The sequence below is a fragment of the Pollicipes pollicipes genome, unplaced genomic scaffold (genome assembly GCF_011947565.3).
Source record: "Pollicipes pollicipes isolate AB1234 unplaced genomic scaffold, Ppol_2.1 Scaffold_4002;HRSCAF=4701_pilon_pilon_pilon, whole genome shotgun sequence".
In the NCBI taxonomy this organism is placed as follows: domain Eukaryota; kingdom Metazoa; phylum Arthropoda; class Thecostraca; order Pollicipedomorpha; family Pollicipedidae; genus Pollicipes; species Pollicipes pollicipes.
The window spans coordinates 31,111,239-31,136,302 of record NW_023596420.1 but is presented as its reverse complement, the minus strand read 5'-3'; the positions used below and the strand labels follow the sequence as shown (position 1 = coordinate 31,136,302).

At 58.2% G+C, this 25,064-nt stretch overlaps 2 protein-coding genes and 1 long non-coding RNA gene across 3 annotated transcripts; 2 read left to right on the top strand and 1 right to left on the bottom strand.

Annotated features, from left to right (window-relative positions):
- Positions 1–403: 403 nt before the first annotated feature.
- On the bottom strand, positions 404–13,987 carry Tom70 (translocase of outer membrane 70). Its single transcript, XM_037216750.1, has 11 exons — positions 13,760–13,987; positions 12,054–12,227; positions 11,383–11,590; positions 10,458–10,611; positions 9,632–9,836; positions 8,532–8,666; positions 3,605–3,736; positions 3,210–3,302; positions 2,462–2,558; positions 2,034–2,157; positions 404–1,184 (listed from the first exon to the last, which is right to left on the bottom strand). The coding sequence occupies exons 1-11, from the start codon at positions 13,985–13,987 to the stop codon at positions 1,022–1,024; spliced, it is 1,713 nt and encodes a 570-aa protein (XP_037072645.1). The 3' UTR covers positions 404–1,021.
- Positions 13,988–14,786: 799 nt separating this feature from the next.
- LOC119094022 (uncharacterized) lies at positions 14,787–17,524 on the top strand. Its single transcript, XR_005093742.1, has 4 exons — positions 14,787–14,870; positions 15,261–15,434; positions 15,846–15,920; positions 17,315–17,524. It is a non-coding gene; the product is annotated as an uncharacterized LOC119094022 (long non-coding RNA).
- A 506-nt stretch (positions 17,525–18,030) lies between these two features.
- On the top strand, positions 18,031–20,261 carry LOC119094380 (aprataxin and PNK-like factor). The gene is made up of 6 exons (XM_037217443.1): positions 18,031–18,038; positions 18,328–18,472; positions 18,683–18,804; positions 19,088–19,281; positions 19,607–19,760; positions 20,243–20,261. Exons 1-6 carry the CDS (start codon positions 18,031–18,033, stop codon positions 20,259–20,261), a joined length of 642 nt encoding a protein of 213 aa, XP_037073338.1.
- Positions 20,262–25,064: the final 4,803 nt, after the last annotated feature.

Below are 25,064 nucleotides of genomic sequence, written 5' to 3'. Positions count from 1 at the left end.
AAACGACGCTCCTCAAATCGCAGGCGGAGTGGGAGTGTCGCGTGCAACACCCGTGTTTTTTTTTTCGCTGAGGGCCCGCAGGAGAGACGTTGAACAGACGACCAAATTTACTGGTCTTCTTTCCGGACTGCGTCACGGCTGAGGAGGAGCCACCACTCTAGCCTACATCCTCCCCGCATGGACTATTGTGATCCAAACTGTCGGGGCTACATCAATGTCGATATAGCTATCCTTCAACTTCTTTGTGATAACGGCAAACCGCATGAACAAGCGTCGAAGCTGCTTGCACAGCTGACGAACATCCCAGCCACACGTAGAGCAGCCGCGAGGTGCGAGATAGTGGTTAAGTCCTGCCCCCGCTCATCGAGCAGTGCAGCGTCACGTACCATCCAACAAGGCAACATGGAATATGTCAGAGTTGTATTGGCAACGCTCCGTGCACGCAGCGCAGCTGCACGCCTGACACACCCGCTAATGACACCAAGATTGCATATAAAATTATCGTAATTCAATTCCAGCACACGTAACCGGACCCTACCAACCACTCCAATCTTTCGCCACCAGCAGCCCGCCGCTGAGCGGCCAGCGCGGCTCCCATTCATACCCGGCGCCAGACGGGCCTCAACGGGACAGAGCGGGGCATCCCCGCGTCGCCGGCGCACCCTTCCAGAGGAGTGGGCCGGCCAACACGAGCCTCTGCCGCACAGCGCGAGTCGATGCCACGCCTGGCGCGCCACTCACGGGAGCAAGACGTATCACAAGGTCCGACGCACGTCCCAGCAGCGCCTGTTTCGGGCGTCACCACGGTCCGAACGCCAGCGGCATGGCCGCTCGCGCCTCCCGGGGCGACCAGCCCGCCCTCGTCCACCCCACCGTCTCGCGGCGACCGAGAGCGCCGCGTCCTCCGACCGGCACGCTGCCGGCGCCTCCTCCTCCTCCTCCACGGCGGCGGCGGCGGCGGCGGCGGTGGAAGCCCCCTCGTGGCTCCGAGGGGCGGCGCGGCCGGCGGCGGCTGGCCAGCCTACATGCCAGGCGGCGTCGGCACGCTGATGCCCAACTCGCGCGCCACGTCCGACTGCGCCTCGGCCGCGTCCCGCAGAGAGAACAGGTGCGACAGCTCCGCCTCCGTCTTCGCGAACGGGATCGCCTTGTCAAACAGTTCCATGGCGCGCCTCAGGTTACCCCTGGCGGGAACGAGCGTGACGTCACGCGGCGGTACAACAGAGCCCTTGGGGCACACCCGAGACTGGGTCACGTGATGGCTGGCCACATGGCCAAATCCCGTGACTGCGGGAAAACTGCCTCCTCTTTTCCCGCTGACATGAGGTTTGTACCTCCCCCTCCCCCATTTCAATGGTACAACCCGTCTAATGCACGATTTTATAGCCCTCTGATTTCAAGATACCATCTCAGATACGGTTGTCCATCAAAATCTCAACGGTGGTTACACCGCCCTGAATGCAAAACATACAGAACAAAATCAGCCTCACCCACATCGAGAAGCACACATGCGATTAGGACAGCCCATTACACCTAGCCCAATCATTCTTTGTCTGTCATGACTGTGTCATGGCTCTCACCCAGCAATCACAGCAGAGGTGCCACCCGAGCAGAACACCCCACTCCCCGGCACGGCTTACCCCGAGGGGCTAGGGCCGCACCGAGAGCGCCGACGCGCGGCTCAGTGGCCAACCACTGACCCCGGCGAGCCGGACGGCCGACCGCGGCCGTCCCACTAGAGCTCCTCCGGCCCCTCCTACCCCGGCCCCTTCGGCCCTCCCATCCCAGCTCTTCCCGCTCCTCTCAACCCGGCTCCTCCGGCCCCTCCCACCAGAGCTCCTCCAGCCTCTTCCGAGCGTGCTCCTCCGGTCCCTCCCACCAGAGCTCCTCCGGCCCCTCCCGAGCGTGCTCCTTTGGCCCCTCCCATCAGGGCTCCTCCGGCCCCTCCCACCACGGCTCCTCCGGCCCCTCCCACCACGGCTCCTCCGGCCCCTCCCACCAGAGCTCCTCCGGCCCCTCACAACCGGGCTCACCGCTGCACTTCGATAGTGCCGAGCGTCTCGTAGGCGAACTCGTTCTTGTCGTCCAGCTCCAGCGAGCGCGAGATCAGCTTGGTGGCCTCGTTGACGTCCCCCTTCCACTGGAGCTGCAGCAGTCCTGGGCGCGGCAGAGCCGTCAGAGTAAGTCATACCGGCCGACGCCTTCGGTGGTGGGCCGACTGCTGTGTTACTGTACTGCGGGGGAGGGGTTGGGGGGGGGGGGAGGCCACGCTCCGGTCGCGTGCAGCCCACAGACGAGTATACCGACACATGGAAGCGTGGGACCATAAACGCGATCGCCCGTAGTCAGGGAAGGGCCAATCAACTGCGGACATGAAGTGTTCTGCGGTGGCAGCCATCCCGATGCATGCATGCGCAGTGGCTCACAAGCAAAGCGCGTGTCCGTAGACCGCTAGACCGACCTCTGTGGACGTAGACGGTGGCGCGGTCCGGGTCGACATCTGTGGCGCGCTTGAACAGCTGATCCGACTCCTGGAACCGCTCCTGGTCGGCCATCACCTGGCGACACAAAGAGAGCACGTGGCACGCTGCGTCGGGAGAGCACGTGGCACGCTGCGTCGGGAGAGCACAGTGGCACGCTGCGTCCGGAGAGCACATGGCACGCTGCGTCCGGAGAGCACGTGGCACGCCGCGTCGGGAGAGCACGTGGCACGCTGCGTCGGGAGAGCACGTGGCACGCCATGTCCGGGGCCGACCGTGTGGCGGCGCTCGCCGAGCCCGCGTGACGGCCGCGCGCGCTGCAGTCAGCCGCAGAAGCCGCAAGCTCGGCTTCAGCCAGCCATACGCCATCACGTGCGGCAGCAGGCGCACTCCTGCGCGTTCACCGCGGCCGCGGCGAGGTCGTCATCGCCGCACGGTGCCGGCGCAGGTCGACCATGGATGTTGGCGTGCCCTAGACCCAAGCCGTCGCCAAAAAAAACACGCTGTCTTCCGCCCAGGATAATCATAATAATGACTGGGGTTTTACGCCCCACCGTCAGCCAGGACCATTTCGAGACGGAAGCCTTTATCAGGCAGCATGTGAGACGCTGTGGCCTGGCAGGGACTCGAACCCAGGACCCGCAGGTCCGGAGCCGGGGACCTGCCTGCGCAGTCGTTCTCTCCCGACAGGTCATGTCACGCCGCCACGGCTGGCGTGCGCCCGCTCACCTGCGCGTAGAGAACATAACACTCGGAGCAGTCCGGGAAGCTGGCGATCAGCTTCTCAAACTCCTCGTTCACCGCCATCACCTTCTGTCTGTTCTGAAACCAGAGCACACAGCTGTTGCAGCCCGCCTGTCTGGGCGCGTGAGGAGACTACTCGAGTTGCCCCGACTAACAGGGGCTCACACTGTCAAGTACGAAAGCGCCCGATAGAGCCGCAAGGCTTGACTCTTCCCCTTCGCTGCTGGCACTCGAGGGTAGCATCCCCGAGTCTTGACATCCCGGTGGACCGCCACCGTCTGCAGCCACATCACCCGCAACGCCCGCCAATAACGAGCGGCTGCTGAGCGTCACAGCGCCCCTCCCCCCTCCACCGTCCTCACGCGGCGGGCGGGCCCCACCTGTGTGGAGACGGCGTGTCGGTAGTCGGTGTAGGCCTTCTGCACGCGCGCGATGGCGAAGTCCGGCTTCAGTGTGACGGCCTTCTCGAAGTCGGCCATGGCCTGGTCCACCATCTCCATCAGCAGGTTGATCTGAGGTCGGGGCGCGGCGTCAGGCCGGGACAGAGGCGGTCACTGCCGGCGCCGCCGCCGACGATCGCAAGCCCGGACTCACGTCACACACAGAGATACGCGAGATGTGCGCGATGCGACAGGTCCGGCTCCTACAGAAACAGCCCACTCCAGCGACTCTTGACCGCCTTCGGGCACCGGGGCAAAGAGCGCGCCCCCCTGATCTCTAAGAGCATAAGACATAACACTATGTGATAGGTTCGGTGCTTCTCCTGGAACATGTGCAGCGGTCATGTGCGGGTTCCGATAATCGTAAGAATCGAAAGACTGCCTTGTATCCACGGCCGTGCTCTGATAACGCTCAGAAAGAACGTACCACCCAAATTATTCACGGGGTTCTGTGCATCTGATCCACACGATGTTCATCACGATGAACACAAACTCCACGATCGTCCCTGACATTGCATCCAGGATCGCACCACAATGAACTAGCGCCGGTCTCAGACGAGCGCCTTCGCCACACTTTGCACAGCAGTTGCCGCCCAGCACAGCGAAGGGCGGCACGACCCACGTGACACGATACCGAGTCTAGCTCGCGAGCGCAAATCCCGGAGCCAGTGCCCGATCCCTGGATACGGGAATCTCAAAAAACGCAACGTCGAGAGCACACCGAAGCAGCGTGCGGCGCGCAAACTGCCGAGTTGTGGGCTGTCACAGTGCTGGTGAGTGGGCACGGTGCTTAGTGAGTATGAGCTACGGATAGCGAGTGAGCCAAGCAGAACTGCCGGCGCATGAGCTGATGTTTTCACGCCTATGATAATTTTTTCACAAAGACTGCATTCAGTGGCATCCACAAGAAACATCCAGTGTTTCCCACAGTGGGATTGTGGCATCGGAAAAACACGGATACTGGAATCACAGCCGATCGCACTGTCCAGCCTCCGGGACCAGCATCGCTCGCCTTCACAGACATGCCTACTGTGGCGGACCGAAAAGCGACAGCTTCGCCGGACCGTGACGCCACCAGCGCCGCCGGACCATGACGCCACCAGCGCCGCCGGACCATGACGCCACCAGCGCCGCCGGACCGTGACGCCACCAGCGCCGCCGGACCGTGACGCCACCAGCGGCGCCGGACCAGCGCCGCCGGACCATGACGCCACCAGCGCCGCCGGACCGTGACGCCACTAGCGCCGTCGGACCGTGACGCCACCAGCGCCGTCGGACCGTGACGCCACCAGCGGCGCCGGACCAGCGGCGCCGGACCGTGACGCCACCAGCGCCGCCGGACCATGACGCCACCAGAGCCGCCAGCAGCCGGGCCCAGCGTGGCGCGCGGCGTTGATGGCGCCTAATGGCCGGCTGGCCTTTCAGAGCTCCCACCGGCGACCGGTCCCAGCCGTTCGCTACGAGGTTGGGCATGCCATACACATGGTCACGCCCAGTGTAGTCGTGTGGAAGGTTCAATGCACGGTGTGCAGCGCAATGCGGTTTGACAAATTGTTCGCCACACAGAGCTTAACATATTGCGCTCCCCACCGGTCTGCTCAGACAAACAGAGAACATTCAGTACATAGTCGGTCAACGGGACAGTATAAGGTCATCATACCATGCCCAGCGGACCGAACGGACAACCACCCCATCAGTCAGCCAATGGCTTCTGCGCAGCGGCGGTCGGCGTGGGACGCCACAGGTGCGCCCGCCGCCTGGCCAGACTCGAAGACATACGTCACGTGGGACAGTTCAGCGTGAATACTTAATGAGGCCAACAATGCGCATGCCATTTCGACGACGCCGCGTTCCTTACAGCTGCGGCAGGCACAATCACTGCTTCACAAACCGCTGTTGTCAGCCAAACTCAACCACGACCACCCATCAGGTTAATGGCCCGGCATTCGCTCGACTCCCCACCGCACCGCCGAGTTCCGGCAGTGGCTCGGTGGCCCTCGCAGTTGGCGCCCGGTCGCTGAAGGGCTCGCGGGGCTCGCCAGCCAGAGCCGCCCTTCCTACACAAGTGCGAGGATACCGGCGCAGGCAGCGGCGGCCACCCGACCGAGCTCGCGCCCACCACCCCAGCTGGACGACACGCTCTGACGAGCACAGATCGAGTCGGACAGCGAGGACCACAACAGGTCGGACCGGAGCAGAGTGGAACACAGCAGAACAGGACAGGGCAGCGCAGGGCAGGGCGGGGCAGGGCACAGCAGGGTCGGGTGGAGCGGACCAGCCGCGGCGGGGCGGAGGATAATGTCGGTGCCGAGCCGTCGCTGGGCGTTGATCTGGGCGGCGCTGGTGCTGGCTGCTGGCACGCGGCCGGAGCCGGTGCAGCTGTATGGCCGCCGCTGGCCGGGCGTGGAGCCGCTGACCGAGCCGAGCGCACGCCACGCCGCCGCCCACGCACTGTCCTGCCTGTACCGCTGCCTGAGGGCGCCAATCGGCACGTGTCAGGCGCTGCACCAGGCGGGAGGCGTCTGCCGACTGTACGACCGCGACGCCTGCGAGCAGGGCGGCGGCGGGCTGCGCCAGGGCCCGACTGACGGCCACTACCTGACGCTGGGGCCGGCGCCCGGGCCGCACGAGCAGCGAATCTGCTCCGAGGCTGGCCCCTGCGACGCGCTGTGCCCGGCAGCTGGAGGCGCCGGCACCACGGAGCCGGCCGGCTCGTCGGAGGCCGGTGCGGCCGGCAGCACCGCCGTCTGGTCGCTGATGGGTCACGACGTGCCCACGCCGGCGGACGTGTGGACCGACGGCAGCCCTGCCGGCGCCGTGTGGAAGCAGCTGACGGAGCAGCAGTGCTCTTTGCAGTTCGAGGCGACAGTCGCGTCGCCCGGCACGCTCAGCTTGCAGGCGGCCGTCCGAGCGGACGCCACGACCGTCAAGTACGAGTTCCAGCTGCTCACCGCCGAGAGCCGGATCTTGGAAACGGCCAGCGACAGCCCGTCCAACACGACAGTTACCGGCGCACTCCTGTTCCGGCCGCCGGCGCTGTCGCGTTTCCAGGTCGGCTGGTGCCAAGGCGGCCTGCACATCCTCGGCTGGCTGGACGGCTCGTCGAGCCAGTGGCCGCTGGGCAGCCTCGAAGTGCCCGCGCCGGCCGTGCTGGAGTTCGTGCGACTCAGCTCCACACACAACAGCGTCGGCCTCTGGCGGCTGGGCGCGGGCCTGGCCGATCCCTGGATGACCACGACGGACGGCTGGTCGGCCGCGCGGCCGTACACCGCGCCGGCCGACAGCGTCCTCTGGCGTCGCGTCCCCGCCAACGCCACGCTGCAGGTTAGCTTCCTCTGCAAGGGCGCCGGCGGCTGCCAAGTCCACCTCAAGGAGACGATGCGACCGACGCCGGCAGTGCGCGTGCTGATCGGCCGAGAGAGTTCTCAGGTCTTTCAGGTCAGTACCACCGGCGTGCTCGAGCTCACGGAGTGGACGGAGGGTGGCGTGCAGGAGTACCAGTTCCAGTCCTACTCCGTCATCTACTCGACAGACAAAGTCGACGTTGTCTCCTATGGCCCGTCGGGAGATTCTTCGTACATCCTGAGGCAGGCCCTGCTCACCACGAGCGGCTACCGGCCACTGCAGACCGTCCAGTATGTCGGCCTGGGCGGCGGCGGCGGCAAGCCCGCCCACTTCCGCGTGTTCGAGCGCGACCCCGCCTGGGGCCAGGAGAACGGCTACATGGCCGGCGTGGGGCTCGTCTCGCCGGCCGAGGCCGAGGCCCTCCTCAGCCCCGGCCGGAAGTAGGGCCGCGGTGGGGCGACCGCCCGCGGCAAACGAGAAGCTCGACCGCCGGTGGTGGGTGACGAGGAGCTCGACCGCCCGCGGTGAACGAGAAGGCCGACCGCCCGCGGTGTGCTCACACCATCCGTGTGTGTATGTTGAGATCTATCTCGTAAAAAGATAGTTTCTTGGAAGCTTTTTCACTGATTGCGTTATAGTTTCATGCACCTTTTTGAGTGAGTACGCATATTCCTTTCGGATTAACACACACAGTGTTCGGTAGAAACAGTCCTTTTCGGTAATCCGAAATCTGTGGCACCTGTAATGCCGACACGGGATCCGCGCGCACGAAACATCGCTCCATGACGTTTGAGAAGCGCGGCTAGTCGACCACGTAGTTTGCGACCGAGCTGTGTGTTCACGTGTTGACTAAGTGGTACGACCTCCACTAGGAGACTATGAACCACGAAGGTCCAGCTGATACGGCACCCGATGCCCGCCTCAGTCCTGTGCCGTTCTCTTCGGATTCGGCTCGTGTGAGGGCTTCTTTCACCCAGAGTGTATGCAATACTTAAACAAAATGATTGCATCCTCATTCCGGTTGAGCCAGTGTGTAAGGCCATCTGATACGTGATCAGCCCACAGATTGATTACACACATGTTCTTTCGCTGAGATCGATTGCATAAAACATAGCATAAAAAGAACACAAATGCCTGGAGCTGGGCCACCATCAGCACGGTAGTGTTGTACGAGCCATACAGGCGAACTACATTAGCTACAGCTGCTTCATGCATGCATCAAAACGCATTCAAACTTACACAGGCTTTCAAACACAGCCTTTCGTTTGTGTCAGGTTCTAAAAACCAATGCACCTTTCGTCACACACAAAAAAAACGTAACGAAATATCGAAGTGCCAGTCATTCCACCTGCTAGAGACCCATTAATTCTTACCTCCCGCTTCAATAGTCACTTCAAAATCACTCATGTTTCGGACGCATCTGCGGTGACACGACTACAATAGTCGTGTCACCACAAATGCACAGGACCCGACCGGAAGCGTCCGCAGCCGACAGGCCCCGCCGCCGCCACCCGGTGCCCACCTGGCCGCGGTGGTGGTAGATGTCCGAGTTGGTCTCGTCCGCCTCAATGGCACGCTTGAAGTCGGCCACGCTGGTCTCGGGCGAGTCCAGCTGCAGATGGATCGAGCCGCGCTTGATCAGCGCGTTCACGCGCAGCTGAGAACAGAGCGGACGTCGGCGTCAGTCGGGGGTGGCGGAGCGGCGCGGCAGGGAGTGGGCTGGGACGCCCAGCGCGACGCGATCCCATGCGGAGAGGGGCTGATCCGGCCTACGCTGAAGGCAGTCAGCGGCGAGTGTGCGCTTCATCCGACCCCGTACAGGCCGGCAAAGGGACGACCGGCCGGAGTGACGGCTCGCCACCCTCCCGGCACGATTTTGAGCGGACGGCGTCGCCTGCGAGCTCCCGCCACACCGTCACACCCACCGCACGGTACGGAGGACGCCGGCAGCCGCGACATGGGCTGCACGCGACCCACACCGGCGCCGAGACAGCGGCCACCACGGGACAAGGGGAGGGGGTCACTGACGCTCACGTCCGGGACGACACGGCGGGGACGGTGGCGGCGGTAGTCAGACCGGCCCGACGCGGCTCTCCGGCCGGTCTGGCTTCACGGGACAAGGGGAGGGGGTCACTGACGCTCACGTCCGGGACGACACGGCGGGGATGGTGGCGCCGGTAGTCAGACCGGCCCGACGCGGCTCTCCGGCCGGTCTGGCTTCACGGAACAAGGGGAGGGGGTCACTGATGCTCACGTCCGGGACGACACGGCGGGGATGGTGGCGCCGGTAGTCAGACCGGTCCGACGCGGCTCTCCAGCCGGCCTGGCTCCACAGAACAAGGGGAGGGGGTCACTGATGCTCACGTCCGGGAAGACACGGCGGGGATGGTGGCGCCGGTAGTCAGACCGGCCCGACGCGGCTCTCCGGCCGGCCCGACTCCAGCTGACGCGGCGACGCTTCGGCATCGCCTCAAGAAGTGCCCGACCGCGGCGTCCGTTCAAACTAGCCCCTCGCCGCCACCGGACGGGCGCGGCGACGTCGGCTCACCACCGCCCGGGCCGACGGCACGGGGTGCGACGACGGCCGCCGCACGAGCGGCCGCCGCCGCCGCCGTCGCGCACCTTGACCGAGGAGGCATTGTCCTCGATGACGGTCGAGTAGTCGTCCTTGGCGGCGGCGTTCTGGCCAGTCAGCTGATGCATGGTACCGCGCAGGAGCGTGGCCTGCAGCCGGTGCGGCCCGGCCGCCTGCACCTCCTCCGAGCAGGCCGGCACCACGTCCTCGTAGCTGGAGGTGCGCATGGCGTGGCACGCCCGGGCCCAGCCCCTGCGGCGCCGGCAGACGTCACGGCTGAGCTCCACCGAGGCGAGGCGAGCGCCACAACGGCACTGCGGGGGTCGGGAATGTAGAATGGAAGGCGTTTCCCGGTGAACACCGAGCAACACGCTGGCTATGGCTGGATAGTGCAGCTGGCTGGCTACGTACGTAACACACTATCACAAAAAATCACCCCAGCACGTGGCTGGTGGGCTGCGAAAAATATGTGGTGCGCATTTTGCACCATGTGTTGGTCGCACCACGACAAACAACTCGCAATGCCAATGCTCCACGGGACATTTCGAATATTGAAAGAATCCGCGTGCGAAGCCTGGCTGTTAATGAACACACAGTGGTATATAACTAGAGCTGGAGACCAGCCCAGACCGTCCTAAGTAAAACGTAACTAAGGGGACATGCAAGCATCATAAAATTACAACACCCACGGTTCTTAAATGGGGCTGTGACATTAGTGCAGCTTTTAAGACCTGCAACACGATAGATATCTCTTAATCCACCCTACCATGATGACAGTAGCTAACATAACCAATACCCAGCCATCCCAACCCACTGCACCCGCCGGCCAGGCGCCGTCGCCGGCCGGGTCAGCGCCCTGCCCTATGACCTGACCTGAGCTCGCCGTCGGCCGGCGCCGCGTCGGCGTCCTTGCGCCAGCAGTCGGCCAGCGGATCCTCGGCGAACGACGAGAGGAAGGTCTGCACGAAGTGCTTGGACGGCATGACCGGCTCGCGGCTTTTCAGCGCCTGCTGCGCGTGCTGCTTGCCTGTGGGCAGGGGTTCGACGTCAGTCCGGTGCCGATTGGTGCGTCACATGGCAAGGCGACACCCCTTACTGGTGGCACTCACATGAGTCGCTGGCACAATCCGTCAGGGTGTTTACGGGAGGCGGAGCGAAGTGATGTGTGGGTGAATGATTAGCAATGTGTGCAACTTACAGCCCTGCTCTTCGTAAGACACACATCCCTCCAAATCCCGAGATTCCATTGCCCATGCAGCGATCAAGGCCAAAACACAGATTTTCGAGCCGTTCATATCTGGCGTTCGTGAGCACGATTTCAAGATATAACGGCCGTCCAATGGCTGTCAATCAATGTTGTGCAAGGCACGACGACGCAATCAAACCATGACATATTGCGGAGCACATTTACTGAACAGAGAAATTGGGTTGTCTAGACCAGTCTTTTCCACTTGAAGGCATATAAAGTCATAAGTGAGCTTGTTTCATCATATCTGATATGCAACATTTAGTTCAACTATAGTCCCCATGCTCCATCCCTCAATAGACTTGGAGCATCCCACTGGCGTGTGCCACGTGCACAGGGCGACGCAGATCGCCCGGAACGCTGTGGTGGAAGATGAGGGAGCACACTGCCAAGCACAGCGCACTACATGGGCGGCCACGAAGTGCATACAGAGCAACCTTTCCAACACAAAACAACTGTGAATACATCAGGCAGACCATTCAAAGCAACCTTCAACCAGCACCATGTGAAACATGACCTGCTTCCCCCTCCCCCCAGCCCCACACCACCCACCGAGCTCCTTAAGCACACGGTCGGCCATCATGAGCGACTGCTGGTTCTGGAAACCCTCCAGGATGCAGACGGCGGTGACGTCACGCAGCGCCTGCCGCAGCTGGCCGAGCGTCTCGCAGGCCTTGGCGCGGCGGTGCAGCGCCTTGGCGTAGCGCGGGTTCAGCGTCAGCGCTTGGTCGCAGTCGCGCCGCGCCGAAGCCGCGTCCTTCTGCAGGGGCACGTGATGGGGGGTGGGTCAGGCCCACACAGGTGATGGGGGGGCGGGTCAGACCCAAATGTGAGCCCCATCGAGGGCTGGATGCAGGCCAGTTGGCAGGCAGGCAGCAGGTCACGTTTCAAGCAGGGACGAGCTTGCAGAGGGGCAAAGGAGGGGGTCTGTATCAAAGAGGTACATGTATGAGGAGGATAAGAAGTAGTTAGGTGGTCTGTAGTTGCTCAATAGCAAATAAAACAGAGCAATTAAAAATTCATTAGCTTAAACATGCAAGATGTACAGATGCTGCTGAATGCATATCAAATCTGTCTGCTTGGATTTGATGGCAAACCATATAACTATATAACTTAAACAATTACTTTAAACCACTACAAGCATTTTCCTGAGGCTGTCATTGAATTCACCCCACACTACATGAAACCTTGTTATGCCTCTTCACTTCTTCATGTCTCCTCACCAGGTGCTCATGAGTGGCAGCACGATTCTGGTAGAAGGTGGCCAGGTCTTGGGTCTCTTCGGGTGGGCAGAGCTCAATGGCCATGTTATAGCAAAGTATGGCATCATTGTACTGCTGGGCTTTGAAGTATTTGTTGCCCTTATTCTTTGCTGCCTGTGCTTTCTGGAGTGGTGTCTAAAACATAGCAACACATGTGTGAACAGCTCTATTCAATAATATCTTAACATTCCATCACTAGCCTATGGGCAGGAAACCTTAAAGGCAATATTACAAAACCAAATAATCTGAGACCATACAGATCTTGTGCACATCACCAAACCTTAACAAAATGCATGATGAGGGAAGCAGGCACTGGAGGAACTGGGCCATATTGTGCAATATATTGTATAGTACTTGGAAGGCAGAACTAATATTAACATCACAAATTTGAAAACAAGTTTCATGTATTCAACTATTTCAAATCATAAACAGGCCAGCATATGGAGTAAAAGGAAGCAGAGCATACTTTAAAAAATGATTCTGAAAACCCACAACTATTTGGGCTGTATAGGCATTGCACTACCTTTACAATAAAATGACACTTTCTTTTGGCTTGGAACTGGAAATGCAAATCTTGTCTGGTTTGAAGCTTTGTACAGAGTATGGCAGCACCTCTACCTATCACCCTTGGATCATTCTCCTCTGTCTGGGCATCAGGTGCCAATGTACTTGGATTTTGAGGCATATCCCTTTCCTAGGTTTGTAGGTTGGAGAACACTGTACCTGGGCTCTGGGCCACCTATCTCTTTATCACTGGACATTATTCTGTCTGAGGTTAGGGGTGCTCCATGCCTTTAGTTATTACTATTCACAAAACTGGGAATACCACACTCCCTGCCATCCTAAACTCCAGCCTCAACCTCAGCAGGTACTGTCTGATCTGAATAATTGTACCCTATGCACAGTATTCTTAAGAGAGTTACAAAGCTTATGAAATCATTGGAAGTTTGCATACAACACCAAAGTGACAACTTAATCTGCATTGGCTAAGTGATGCCCCTTCAGCCATACTCAGGGGCACCACTCTACTTGACCTCAGTAATATCATCGTCCAATGTTCTTGCGATAGGTGTCCCCAATAGGCCAGCATGCTAAACTAATTTGGCCAGGATTCAACCACCCCATAGCATCTTGCTGGCATATTCGCTGTACTTTGCACACTGGCACATTAGTACACAACATGGGCATTGTAAGAATGTCCACAACAGTGGTATGCTAATTTTAAAGCCAACAATTTCATAGATCACCACACTGTCAATTCCATGTGATCTTGCATGTTGGATGTTGTTACTCTGCACACCTCCCCTAATCTGACAGCCATGCCATGAACCATCAGAAGGTACTGTCCATTCTGAATAAATGTGCCTTATGCACAATACTTCTAAGAGAGCTCCTAAGCTTATGTTGTCATAAGTTTACATGCAGCACTGCAGTGACAGTCACAGCATCAAAATGGACAGCCCTACTTAACTGGCATACCTATCTTTTGTATCAACATACTTGTTATCCACACCATACTGTGCGAGACCAAACTGTCAATTCATGCCTGCAAAACCTACAAACGGACACGATTAAGAACCATGTAATACAAAAGCTTTATCTGGATTAAAAAATGTGCGTCTTAACTCTAAAGTTGATAACAAAACAAATTAAAGGCCAGCATTCACCTCCGGTGCTGGCGGCGTGGGCTTAGCGGCGTTTGCGGCGCTGTCGTCGCTTGCGGTTTTTGGCCCTTGCTTGGTCTCCGAGGGCTTCTGTGCATCTTCCTTCTCCGCTTTAGATCTTCTGTACACATAGTATCCGAAACCCAATGCAACTGGCGTCCCCACCGCTAACGCAATTTGCCATTTTGGGATGGAGCCCCCATCCGCGGCAACACCACTGGAGGCCGCCATCTTTAGAGGAAAAGAATCGGGCGACTAAATATGAGAAAAACTTGGTGGTGAGATCTGATGGTCTAGTCCAACATCAACGATTCCGAAAAAGGTGTGATTTGCAAGTTCTTGAAGACATCTTTTGGCCCATATGATGCAACACTATAGCATTGACAGAAAAGGAAAGGGGTGTTTTGTGCTCACTTGGTAAAGCATACTTGGGTTTTTGGTTCCAAGCTCCGGTAATAAGTGGGCAGCGTAAGCTGTTGGTTTCAGGACCAGTAACCATGCCGGTGGATCAGCTCATCTCCTGAACTTTTTCAGCTCCCTCCATCAGTCTGCATTTCAGCATCCTTTCTTCTCGCTATCTATTATATTCGTTTTATCGGGCCATATCAACCGTCAACCCTTATCTGATTGGATTGTGGTGCCTGACCGGGAAAACGCGATGCGATGGAATTGGGCGCTTTGCGATAGTCATGCGTCACTGGACTAGTTGGGCGCGCGAAGATCGCTCTGGGCTTAACATAAAAGACAGGAAACTTAGAAGCTAGTTTCGGAAATGGGCACACGCGTTGTGCTATTTATGTATCATTATACGTGTATTTTCTAAATGTTTGACTTGTTTATCTGTCTGTCGCATTTGCCTGCCAATCTTTTTTAAATGATGCATATATTGTGTGACATCAAGGCATTTCAGGAGTCAAAATAGATGCAAAATGACTTCTTGACAGCAGTTTAGTATTTTCTTGTTGTTCTATTTGGCGCAGTTGGGCGTAGCTCATCAAACAAGACCAGACTTGTAAACAAGACGGAGCCGGGGTAGTTTGTTGTGGCGTTGTTGATCGGGGAATAGCCCCGTTGCTGCGTGTGTATCCACGGGTGTTTTACCGGTGGAAACCCTGTAAGTTGTGTCAGATACGGAGCTGCTGTTTACTTGTGTGTTCTCGAAGTTCATCGCTTGTTAAGGAGATTCTGGTCAGTGCCTGGGCCGTCGGATTGCTTGGAAAGGGAGCGTCAAACCCGTGTTTGAAGTTTCTCTTGGCCATCCTTAGCATTGGTGTAAATGTTCACTTCCATAAGCTTGTTGGCTCTCTTGCCAAGTGCCACCCCGCCCATTGACTATGTTGCCTTGATTAACATCCCAGCTCATTTTCACTCCTTGCTATTATTCCAGGTTCCCTCTTGCTTGTGTAAAACTCCAGAGTGACAATGCTGAATTAGTGATCAGGTGTCTGGTTGCCAAATATGTACTGCACCTGAAATATTTAATGATGCTGTTCTATTTTTCTAGGAGCATATCCAGTTTGCAAGCTCAGGACCATCTTGATAAACACAAATAGGTGTTGAAATGACAGAACAAGGTGTCAATGGTATGATGGCTTACTTGGAAAGACAAGATGCTGATGAAGATAAAATCAAAATACCATATGGGGTTACATCAGTTGGGAGAGGGCCATTTCTTAAGGTATGAAATGATAGCAAGCTGTGGTGTAAACAATGTGATAATTTGAAAGTGGCATGTTGTGCAGCATCTAGCTGCCTTGTGTTGTTTAAGTGAAAATGATCCTATAACTAAAAGTGCTGTAGGGAGGGTTTATTTTTCCATTGCAATTCAAAACATTTCAGTAGCTGCATATAGCTGTGGTTGATGTGTTTGTGTTGCATATTTTGTTTGTGTGCCCCATCTGCATTTTAGAAGCCAACTTGCTTAAATTGTGTACCAGAGACCAAATAGAGAAGCTATATGGGTGCATGGCATTTGTAATTCATGGCAAAAATGTGGTAATGTAATGGGACCACAATTTTATTTTTTCTCAGCCATAAATACATTATTCAGGTGTAAAAGTACCAGGTCTTCAAAAAGTGTGTTTTGCAGTGCAAAGAAAAGAAAGTGTCAAGAAACCATGGCCTCTTGGAGCTGTCACCAAATGGACAGATTTTCATTACATCAGTAAGTATATGCTAAGTTACTGGTGTGGGTGTACTTTCCTACCTAATGTTAGAAAAAATCATCGCACACCATTTGTCATGTTTAAGGCGGCACATATCGTAAATAATCTCAAAACAGGTAGAATCATGCTCCTACCTTCAAATTTCAATAACTACCATGGCGAGCTCCCAAGCGCCGCGTGCACCGCGCTGCCTGGACTCCCCAGCGCCGTTTCTGCGTTGCCAGTTGCGTAAATACAATATTTCTCCTTACCTAGAACTATACAAAATGTACGGGACCAAGGTAAACCACTCATCATGTTTAACGCGGAACATATCGTAAATAATCTCAAAACAGGTAGAATCATGCTCCTACCCTCGAATTTTAATAAATACGATAGCGAGCTCCCGAGCGCGGGCACCGCACCGCACCGCCTCGACTCCCAAGCGCCGCTTCTGCGTTGTTGCGTAAGTACAATATTTCTGCTTATCAAGAACCATACAAAATGGACGGGACCAAGGTAACAACAATAAAGCAATCAAAATCGTTTCTTATCGCGTTTAGGTACGTTCATGAAACACACAGGCCAGAATAGTCCAGAACATATCCTAAACTAGCCTAACCTAACCTAACCTAACCTAATCTAACCTAACCTAACCCAAACTAACCGAACCTAACTTAACCTAACCTGACCTAACCTAACCTAACCAAGAATAGACCAGAACCTAAGCTAAGCTAAGCTAAGCTAAGCTAACCTTACCTAACCCAACCTAACCTGACCTAACTAACCTAACCTAGCCTAACCTAACCTAACCTAACCTAACCTAACCTAACCTAACTTAACCTAACTTAACCTAACCTAACCTAACCCAACCCAACCTATCCTCCCCACCCTATATCCCCTTCAACCCAGCATCCCATTGGTGTCCATGTTCCGTGCCATATATAGTTACCGTATAGTGAGCTTTTATTCAGCCGCCATGTTCTCATTTTGCTTGACACTCCCCACCCAATCCCCTAATGGCGCCGGTGTCGCGGCTGCTGTGTGTCGGCGCTCAGGAGCTCGCCATCGTAATTGCAAAAAATTCGAAGGTAAGAGCATGAATCTACCTGTTTTGCGATTATTTACGATATGACCTGCCTTGAACACGACGAATGGTGTACAATGATTTTTTCTAACGTTAGGTAGGAAAGTACACCCTGACCAAGTTACTGTTTACCCACAAATGTTTGCTGTTATTCTTCCTAAATATCAAATTTGGCACAGGACTGTTCAACATTACTCCCTCCTTATAGAGCGGTAGTAATGCCAACTCATTTTGGAGCAGTGCTATACTAGGTGCAGATCCTGATTCAGCACAACCTGACCCTTGCCAAGACTCATCATAAACATCACTTGCATCACATTTTTCCAGATCCACAGTACGCCGCTGTTTGTGAGGGCAGGTGCTGCAGAAAAGCCCCGCCCCCTCATTCAGAACCAGCGCGAGCAGCTGCACCCAGGCGACGAGTTTTGCCTTCTGTTGGATGCCTTCTGCTACAAACTGTGCCAGCCAGCTGGAGCCGCCGGCACTGCCGCCGATGATGGCCAGGCAGCCGAGCAGGCCCAGGCGGCCGCGAGCACGCCTGCCATCGACACCGGCGGCCCGGCGCACGCGGACGGCGGCGGCGAGGCCCCGCTCCCGCGCACGGCCGACCGTGCCGGTGCGGCCGCGGTGGAGGCTCCCGCCGCCGCCACAGCCGCGGAGGAGGCTCCCGCCGCCGCCACAGCCGCCGCCTCCAGCGTGGCCCCTGGAGCCACAGCCTCCGACGGCGTGTCCTCGGGCGGCGCCCCTGGCCGGCAGAGTGCGGCGGCGGCGGCGCCGTCTGTCAATGGTAGCGGTGTGGCGCCGAGCTTGTCCGACCCGGCAGCAAAGCAGGCGCCGGCAGTGGAGGAGGACACGAAGCAGGTGTGCCATTCCGCTGTTTCATGGCTTTCATGAAGTTCATCAGCTGATGTAATGCAGGGTTGTTCCAAATGCTTGTAAGATTTTGGAAGAGACAGTTATCACAGACATGCTTCAAGAAGAGGTGCTTGCAAAGTGCAATCCTGTTGTCATGTTGCTGTAGATTGCATTGATTCCCCCTGCCAATGTGGATGTTAGCACACTTTGTGAGATATCTTTGTTATGTTGATATGGCTGCACGCTTCTCACACCAGCGGTGTTACAGGCATATGGTGCTACTTTTAGTTAATCCAATCGCCAGTGAGGGCGTCATTCTAGGCTCGTCATTGATTTGCCTGCCCTGTGACTCAGGTCGCAACGAACGGCGTGACTCGGCAGTTCCGTAAGCTGCCCGCCTGGTTGCTGAAGTCAAGCGCCGAGCCCGCGGCCGACGCCTCGGGCGGCAGCAGCCGTAAACGCCCGGCCCCGAGCGGCGCCGGCAGTGGCTCTAGCGGCGAGAAGAAGAAGCGAGCGGCCGCGGGCGGTGCCGCCTCGCCGCGGGGCAAGAAGCAGCAGGCCCGCGCGCGGCCCGCCGGGCGCCGCCAGCTCTCGATGTCCGACTCGGACGACGAGGGCCTGTCCTCCATCGTTGGCCGCGTCGGAGGTGACGGGCTGGGTGAGGCGGGAGGCCCCGCCCCGCCGAAGTCGGCAACCGCGAGCCCGGCACGTGCTGGCCAGCCGCCGTCGCCGCGGCCGCTGCCCGCCGATCCCCCGGCGGCGGGCGTAGAGTCCGCCGCGCTCGACACTAGCGCCTCCGGCGCCGCGGCGGCAACTTCGAGCACAACGCCGCGCCGGAAGGTGGCAGTGCACGGCGGTGCTCCTGCGCTGTCGGACGAGGAGAGCGAGGGATCGGGGCCGGCGACGGCGGCGGCCTCCTCCAGCCAGAGGGAAAGCTGCGGATTTGGTGCGCAGTGTTTCAGGTATGGTACCCTTCCAGAAATGGTCCATGTAGAACAGGAGGTCAGCAGCACTTTTGCCATGTTCCTTTTCTTGCCATTTTACTTTTTGACCTTTTGCAATCTTCAGTCAGCAGGTCGTGCAGAGTGCCTGACAGAGGTAACAGCTGGATGTTGACGCGCATATAAATCCACATTCCACGTTCCCGGCGTTCTCTCCCTGTGCTAAATGTAATACATCACCCCCACCACCCCATCATGTCCTGTTCTTGGGAGCTCTGTAACCCTCCCCTGTCCGCCCGCGCAGAAAGAACCCGGCCCACCGTGTGGAGCTGGCCCATCCGGGCGACGCCGACTACGCCGTGCCGCCGGACCCGGCCGCCGGCGGCTCGCTGCCTGAGTGCGAGTTCGGCCTCCGCTGCTACCGCAAGAACCCGCAGCACCGGCGCACGTTCGCGCACACGTCCCGCCCCAACCCCGGCCGAGAGGCCAAGCGCAAGGGTGAGCCGACCGGCCCGTGGGTCCTGGTGGAGTCGGGGAGACCAGTGGTCGAAATGTGCAGGACGTGTTCTGATTTCCTTTTGAACGGTGTTGTGGCCGGATCATCATGCCACCTTCGTGTGATGTATTTCTGTGAAGCGTAGTCGCCCCTTCGTCTGGTTGCTGACCCGTGCCCCGCGGCTGTTCGCGAGGGAGGTGTAAGACAGAGGATCAGGACGAGTAGGTCTGTCGGAGGCGGCGACTGGTCGTATTAAGTCCGTCCCGTGCGGCGGGACGGACTTAGGCTCCTGGCTCCCGGGCCTGACGCCGCCCTGCCCGGCCGCAGCTCGCCGCCTCGCCCAACAGCCGGCCGACACGCCCGACTCGTACGACCTGGACGACGAGTTCATCAACGACTCGGACTCGGACGACTACGCGCCGGACGAGTCGGGCTCCGACTGGTCGGCCGACGAGGGCTCGGGCTCCGACGACGACGACAGGCGCCGCCTGGCGCGCGAGGCCCGCCGCGTCACCGGCGGCGCCCGCTGACCGAGCCGCCCGGCGGCCGCGGCAGCTCGGTCGCGTGCCGGGGCAGCGCGCGGCGGCGCCTCTGGACGGCGCGGGACTGCGTGTGGAGCGTGGTGCGTTTGGCTGCGTGGCGAGGTGGAATGCGAAGCGTGAGAAGGAGGCGCGACGAGTGTTGGTCGGCCTGGAGTTTGCCACGCCCATCGGAAGGTGTATTTATTTTTGGGAGGGTTGGGGACTGCACCCCTCGGCTTTGAGTGAAAAGTGGTCCAAATTCGAGGAAAGATTCGTGTTTTACCTGCTTGGTCAGTTTGGCGGTACGCTCGACCATTTTGCCTGCCCAGCCCCCAAGTTATTTTGTGAAACTACACCCCCGCTCGGAACGCGTCGGGCGCTGGAGCAGGGCTGCCGATCTGGCGCTCACTTGTGGCGGGGTTGGGCGCCCGGCCGTCCCCAGCCGAGGTGACGGCCCGTAAGGCTGATGGGGGGGAGGAGAGGGGGGGGGGGCACTGCCGCCACATCGCCCGCCGAACAGGGGTCTGCGTGACGATTGTGGCGCGCTGACAACTGGCGCTGTTCACGAGCCCGCCGCGCGTCGGCGTTTTGAGCTGTGTCCCGCAGCGGATGGAGCTGAGCCCGGTCCCTGCCGCTGCTGGTGGGCCGTCTCCTCCAGCCGAGGTCGAGCGACAGCAGATGTGTTCGTGTCCGGAGACGGGTGTTTCGAGGCTGTTTTGGGGCCGTCACGCCGCGCCGTCTATGCGGATGATACCTGAGTCCAGTGCTAATGCATGCGTAGGTCCGATTTGCTGCCATTTTGAGTGGGTTAGGGATGTCTTTTGGCTGTCACCAGACGGTAGTAGTTGTCTGGCAAGCCATTTACATACTCGCTTAGGGTAATGCAGCTTTGAAGTACGAATGGGTAGTGAGCTTGTCCTGGCTGGCATCAGCAGAATGTGAAGTGTGATATGAATTGCGACGAGATTGTTGCGACCTGTACTGTTGCATAATTCTGCTCAGAGGAATGTCCCAAAATTTCGTGGGAAGTATGCCAACTATTAATTTTAGCAACACCCGTGTCGCACACGGTATCGTGTCGCGAAGCTTTGCTAAGATGAATTGGCTTAGAAATAGTCTACTAAGATTCTATGCTGTCTGTATTTTTATCACCGCGTGTTAGAATCAGCTACACGTTATTGTCATCTCTCGATCACTCGACCGTCGCACGTTCAGTGTCGTGGCTTGAAATCACGCGAAGTTCGCTGGGCGTTCCGTGGCGCCGTGTGGCTGGCAGATCAGTGGAGCCGTCAGACCTCACTGCGCGCATCAGCCGCTGAATCGGAGGTGCTCTCGTGTCATAGACCGCGTGTCATGGCAGCTGGCCGTGCGCGAGCCGCCCGGTGTTCGGGCGCCGTCTCCGGCACAGTGAGGGAGAGGGAGTGAGAGAGAGCGGCACAGCTGAGACTGAGATCTATTTCTTGTAACGCCGTGTCCGCCGCGGTCCGCGCCGCGCGCCCCGGGGACTCGGCTTGTCCCCGGAGACTCGGCTCGCCCGGACACGGCAGCGATACACCTGAATAAGAGCGGCTCACTCACGGCTGACGGCGGCGCGCGCGCACACGCGGGAGTATTTGCGCCGACGCGGCGCCGGCGAGGCTCGTCGCGCACGGCCCGGTCGCCATCAAGCCCGAGCCATCACGTCAGCACTCCCGGGTCATCTCACGCCGCCGTGCGCGGAGCAGACGTCCCGCCGGCAGGGCTGCTGGGGTCAGCAGTCGGCTCCTGCTGCGCGCTGGGTGCTCCGCCGCGTGCGAGGGTCCGCTTGGGAGCGGCGCCGGGGCGCTGCAGCCTTCCGTTGTCTCACGGCCCGCCCGCCCGGACGCGGCGGGCAGATGTGATTCGTCTCTAGTCGAACTCAGCGCCGTCGAAGAGTCCTGTGAATGGAAACGCTGTGGTGTCAGCTGACTAGTCGAGCAGTGTCGTTCACAAGTCGCGTGGGTTTTGTGTCGTGCATAGCTTTGACTAGCTGCCTCCACCGCGTGCCTACACATCGCTTGCGATGAGAATTTCGCAATAGCGACGCGTCTTGTTATTTTATTGCTATGGATGTGAAGTCCAGCGTGAATTACATTGTAAGAATACACATGAAACCAACGCTTTCATTTCGGACCAGCCATGACATCCCAGCACAGGATTTCACGTAGGATCGAATCCACGCTGGGAATCTGCTCGTTCCTTCCATGCAGTCTCGAAACATGGCGGTGGATCTACTCAGCATTGATGAAGTTGCCCACATAGCTGGGCTCATCGGGATCCCGCAAGTCTTCGGGTGCTTTGTAAAAACCTATTACGGCACTGGCGTTCAGTGAAAGGCCTGTGGTTGCGACTCCGCCGGTCCCACGTGGCCTTCTCGAGGATCTCGCCCTGGGCTGGAGCAGGGAAATCCACGCTACTGTTCAGTTCGGATGCGATTAAAGCCCCTTCAGCTGGCATGACCGTATCAAAGCTACCGGATGGGGAAGAGACGGGGGGGGGGGGGATGAGAGGCGCGGGTGATGGGGCACGACTGCGACCACCTGGGAGTCCGCCGCCGGTACCCACCCAGCACAGGCAGCCCCGCAAAATGACCCTAGAAGTCGACGCGCCCTAGAACCCAATCATCATCACCCTTCTGCGAGTTAGGTGCGCGCGCTAGGGACCCTTCGGCGGGTTAGGCGCGCGCGTTTGGGACTATGGCGGGTCAGGCTCGCGCGTTAGGCACCCTTCGGCGGGTCAGGCGCGCGCATTTGGGACCCTTCGGCGGGTTGGGTGCGCGCGTTAGGGACCCTTCGGCGGGTCAAGCGCGCGCGTTCGGACAGCAGTCCGCCAGGAGCCACTTGAGCCCGCTCGTGGCTGATGTCCGCGACGTACCCAGGAGAGGCCGTCTTCGCGGTGGTTCAGGATGAAGCGAATAATGGGGAAACAGGCTAGACGCACGCTACTGCACTGGTAGTACGCGACTCTCTTCATCACTGTTGCGGGTTGGTGTGCTTGCTTCCACTCAGCTAGTGGCTAGTTCTTCATGTATGGGCTTTCTAAAAGGTTGTTTTAATTGTCCTTTAAGGCTGCAACTTAAATTATCCTCTTGCAAACTATTTTTGTCCGCAACAGCAATGACCATGTTCTAGCCGTGACAAGTCGTTGTAATTTCTTAGCAAAAATCTTGCAGTTTCTTTTTCAAATAACAAATCTTGGGTATTTTGAAGAGCGTTCACCTCAATAATCTCTCTAACAGTTGAATTAACAAGTACCAGTTACTGAAGTGGGCACTCACGCCCACCAACTCCGAGTCCATCACAATTGTCTGGATTCGCTGCGCAAGTGGTTGCCTCAGGGACGGGACGAATTTTGGATCATTGCTGAACGGTCACCATAAAATTTGGCGCGCGCGTCGACAAAGGGGTCGTGTCCCCGATGAGAAAGCGGGCCAAATTCGGCCGTTTCCGACTGATTTACGCTTCTCGAACCTGTCGTTGGTCGGCAGGGTGTCGTGGCCCACGCGCTATCGCTATTACGTCTGGCCTTCCCTCTAATTCTGCATTGAAGCTGACCATCGTCTGACCTACCTGTGACCGTCTCCTCACAAATTTTGACATTTCACGACTCAGGCTTTCTTCCACTGACCTCCACTACCTGTGCCCGACCTCTGCAACCCGACCTACTATGACCCGCTCGACCTGAATCTTAACCTCGCCGTGCCCTAACCTGACCCCGCCCGGCTCTGACCTTGTGGGCCCCTGCCTTGTCGGCCGAGGGTGTCCTGCAGGTTGATGGCCAGCCCGCCGCTCGGCAGCAGACACAGCGACACGGGCACCGGGCCGCCGGGCGGCGGCGGTGGCGCGCGCTCCGAGAGCGGCGAGCCGGGCCGCCCGGCGGCCGGCGCCGCCAGCGCCACCAGCAGCAGACAGGCCAGCGTCGTCGTCCGCGTCATGCTCGTCTCGTCTGGCAGCGTCGCGGCCGCTCGCGGCTTTATACCCGGACGGGGCGGTGCCGGGCCGGCGCACCGCGCCGCGCCAGGCGCCGGCCCGCCGGCCGGCGGCTCGCTCTCCGAGGGGTGAACGCTGACCCCAGGGACCGCCGGGGTCAGAGTCAGGGCGGCGATCGAGGCGTGGGGATCCTCGGGGCGCTGCGGGGCGGCTACCAGAGGGCCTTTCGGGAGTGCGTCGAATAATTTGCCGAGGTCTTGTTAAGAGTTGAGCGTGGAGAGGTCTGCCAGAGAGTCCATGAGGAGGGGCCTGCCAGGGTGCTCGCCCGCGGATGGAATGACAGCGATGCCAGATCCTCCCATAGAGAGTCTGCCAGACATGAGAACAGAGTGTGGGGGTATCGACGAGTCCAGAGGGACATTCAGAAAGTTCAGATGAGGTTTCCTTACCAGGGAGCCGCCAATGAGTCCGCCTGGAACTGTGCGCGCAGCGTCGGCCCGAGGCTAGAGTGTCAGCGAGATTACCCGGGTGCCCTAACGCTTGCCTGCTGAAGGGTCCGTCTGAGGAGCTGTCAAAGCTTCGTCGAGCATCTTCTGCCGACCTGACAGTGGATTGGCGGCTGCATGCACCTGGTGATGGATCTTTCAGAAGGTCAATATGAAGGTCCTTCAGAACGCATGAACGTCAAATAATCATTCTGAGAGTGGATCTTCGACGCGCTGGTAAGATATTTCACCGGGCGGTGGAGCTGTCAGGGTCTTCCGGAGGTTCTCTTAAACGTCTGCTCTGCCTCGACTTAAAAGGCAATAGATGACGGGAGCATCAGTGTCTGCTGGCGCTGTTGGGTGGGCTTGACCATGCATGAGGCATCCAGAGGCGATATCGAAGTTGGGATGAAGGAGAGTTTATGCATACCAGAAGCTCTTCCGATAATTCTGCCCAAGGCTGGGCCTATCAGGGAATCTATCGAGGATGCGGAATGCTCGTGCTTCCTTAAGCTTAACTAGTGGCACAGTCCGATCAGCCCGTTGTTAAGAGCACGATAAGACAGACCCACCACAAACGCGGCAATCCATAAGCCAGAATGATAGCAGATTGCTGCTGGGATGCAACGCAATCAATCAGGAGTGGTGGATAAGTCTAACACGCCCTACAGTCGTGGCACGGAGAATATCAGTTTCCATTGTCATTGAACTGTAACTCAGCAGCAAACGAACTGTGAAGCGTGGTATTTACAGAGGCGCGACGCGTTCTAAACTGAAGTGCATCTTCCATCGGCATGTGAACAGCAAATATCGTGACTTAAAAAAGGCATCG